Genomic DNA, 2,562 nt, shown 5'->3' with positions numbered 1-2,562 from the left:
GGGCGGCGGAGGTGAGTGCGGGCGGCGCGGCACCCCGGGGGCACCCCGCACCCCGGGCCTGCAGCCCAGGCTCCCGTGGCACCCCTGGGTCCCGCACCCCGCTGCACCCCACACTCCCGGGCCTGCACTCCGCACCCCCGGGTCCTGCGGCACCCCTGGGTCCTGCACCCTTCTGCACCCCACTCCCCCGAGGCGGCACCCCCGGGCCTGCACCCCTCACTCCCGGGTCCCACGGCACCCCTAGGTCCTGCACCCCGGCATTCTGCTGCACCCCGCACCCCCGGGTCCTGCACCCCATGGCATCCCAGAGCGACACCCCACACCCCCGGGTCTTGCTCTCCCAGCATCCCGCACCCCTGGACCTGGCTGCACCCCGCACCCGGCCTCAGCCCTGAGCCGCACCCCCCAGCACGGACCCTGCAGCCTGGCCGGGGGCTCCAGGAGTCTCTCCCAGGCACCCCCTGGGCTGGGGGGCTGCCGGTGCTGCCCTGCCCCAGCCAGACGCCCTCACCCCCTGGAGCCCAGTCCCTCTGGCAGGGACGAGACATGGGTCCGGGCTGGTGCCCCCCTGGTGGAGCTGGTGCCAGGCTTGTGGGTGGCAGGGATGCCCGTGGAGCTCATCTCCTCCGGCAGTGACCGCAGTGGGGTCCAGCCATGAAGACACCACCGGTTTTCACCCGCCACAGGGCGAGCTGGGGGTGGGAGACACAAGGGGACACGGTGCCTCCCTGCCCAGGCACGTGGTGGCAGACAGGGCAGGACGTGGGTTGTGAGCCAGGTCCCGGCATGAGCGGGATTGGGGCTGGCAGGGCCCTGCACACTGGAAAGTGGCTGCAGACGTGGAGGGGCCGGGCGGGGGCTGGCAGGGCGCCGGCGCCGCGCGAGGCTGACGGTTTGTTATGTCTGCCGCGAGCCCAAGGATGTTTCCCAGGGCTGGAGCAGGGCCGTGGCGCCTGCCCTGACTCACCGCCCTGCCCCCACCAGAGCCGGGGCCACTGCACACTGAGCACACATGTGCACAGATACGGCACATGCATGAAGCGAGTACATGCATGCAGGCCATGCTTCCACGTAGCTCATGTCCAGGCATATGTGGAACATGGACATGGCACATGTACACAGCCAAAGCACGGGGACACACATGGTGCATGTGCACAAGGCACACGTACACACAGAACACGGGAATGCACAAAGCACATGTGCACATATGCACACTGCACGTAGACACAGCCTGCACATGCACGCTGCACATGGACACATGAAGCCTGCACAAGGCATGCACACATACATACAGCACACGGGCACAACACTAGCGTGCACAGGCCCATGGCATGCACATGCACAAAGCACACATGCATACAGGAACATGAAGCGTGCACATGTGTGCCGTTCTCTCCTGACATGGCAGGCAGCTGTGTCACGTGTCACTGCACCACGCTGGGGTGCAGGGCCCCAGAACCCTCCTTCCCTGTCACCCCCGGCCCCCATGCTTCCCTGTGACCCACTCATGACCCCACAGTGACCCAGTGGCGTCCCGCCAGTGGGGCTGGGGCCTCATGCTGCCTCCCAGAGCCGGGAGCACTCCCTCCCCACAGCTTCTCTCTGGGTCCCAGCCAGGAGGGAACCCAGGAGTCCAGGTGGTTCTGGGAGGGGCCTGGGGCTGCGGGTCAGGAGTGAGGGGCACCAGCTAACCCCTGGCTCAGGACAGGGGTGACACTGCGGCTCACCCACAGGGTCCGGCCATGTCGCTGGCGGCGCCCAGCAGCAGCGATGCCTGCCTGAGCATCGTGCACAGCCTGCTGTGCCACCGGCAGGGCGGTGAGAACGAGACCTTCGCCAAGCGTGCCATCGAGAGCTTGGTCAAGAAGCTGAAGGAGAAGAAGGACGAGCTGGACTCACTCATCACAGCCGTCACCACCGGCGGGGCCCACCCCAGCAAGTGTGTCACCATCCAGCGCACCCTGGACGGCCGCCTGCAGGTACCCCGTGGCCTCCCGCAGCTGGGGGTACCCGGGCGACCCCATGTCCATCCCGGAGCTGGGGGGACCTCAGGTGTTCAGGCCCTGCTAGACCCCCTGCCCCGTCCCTCCCAGAGCTGGGAGGGACCCAGCCATCCAGGCCTGCTACACCCCACGTCCCTTCTGGAGCTGGGGGGAACCCATGTGTCTGGGCCTGTTAAACACCACGTCCCTCCTGGAACTGGAGGAAACCCAGGCGTCCAGGCCCTGCCAGACCAGCCATGTCCCTCCCAGAGCTGGGAGAGAACCCAGGCAGGCGTCTGGGCTCCCAGCCCCACCTTCCTGTGCTCCAACCCAGAAATGCCCCACCCCTGCCAGCACTGGCAGAAAACCCAGGCGTCCCAGCTCTGGCTCTTGCTGGCCAGGCCCCGCACCCTCCCGAAGCCGGGGTGGGACCCAGGCATCCAGGCGGCAGCTGGGGGGGCCAGGGGGGCTGACGTCAGCGTCTGGGACCGAGCTCCTGGGAGCTGCATTTTTGTGGCTGAACCTGGGGGGGGCCTGGGCCACAACCCCCCCTCCTTCCCCCCCTGCAGGATGGGGCCAG

General features: G+C 68.0%; 1 protein-coding gene across 1 annotated transcript in view; it reads left to right on the top strand.

The window, feature by feature from the left end:
* Positions 1-214: 214 nt before the first annotated feature.
* The window catches only part of LOC102373921 (mothers against decapentaplegic homolog 4-like), a 5,729-nt gene continuing 3,381 nt past the window's right edge, over positions 215-2,562 (top strand). Inside the window, exon 1 of the mRNA XM_025212644.1 lies at positions 215-1,979. Coding sequence (XP_025068429.1) covers positions 1,743-1,979 — 237 coding nt within the window. The 5' untranslated portion in view covers positions 215-1,742. The remainder of the gene's footprint in view (positions 1,980-2,562) is intronic.

Source organism: Alligator sinensis, unplaced genomic scaffold (assembly GCF_000455745.1).
Source record: "Alligator sinensis unplaced genomic scaffold, ASM45574v1 scaffold1165_1, whole genome shotgun sequence".
NCBI lineage: Eukaryota > Metazoa > Chordata > Crocodylia > Alligatoridae > Alligator > Alligator sinensis.
The sequence above is the reverse complement of the archived record's forward strand: the minus strand, read 5'-3'. Positions and strand labels throughout refer to the sequence as shown.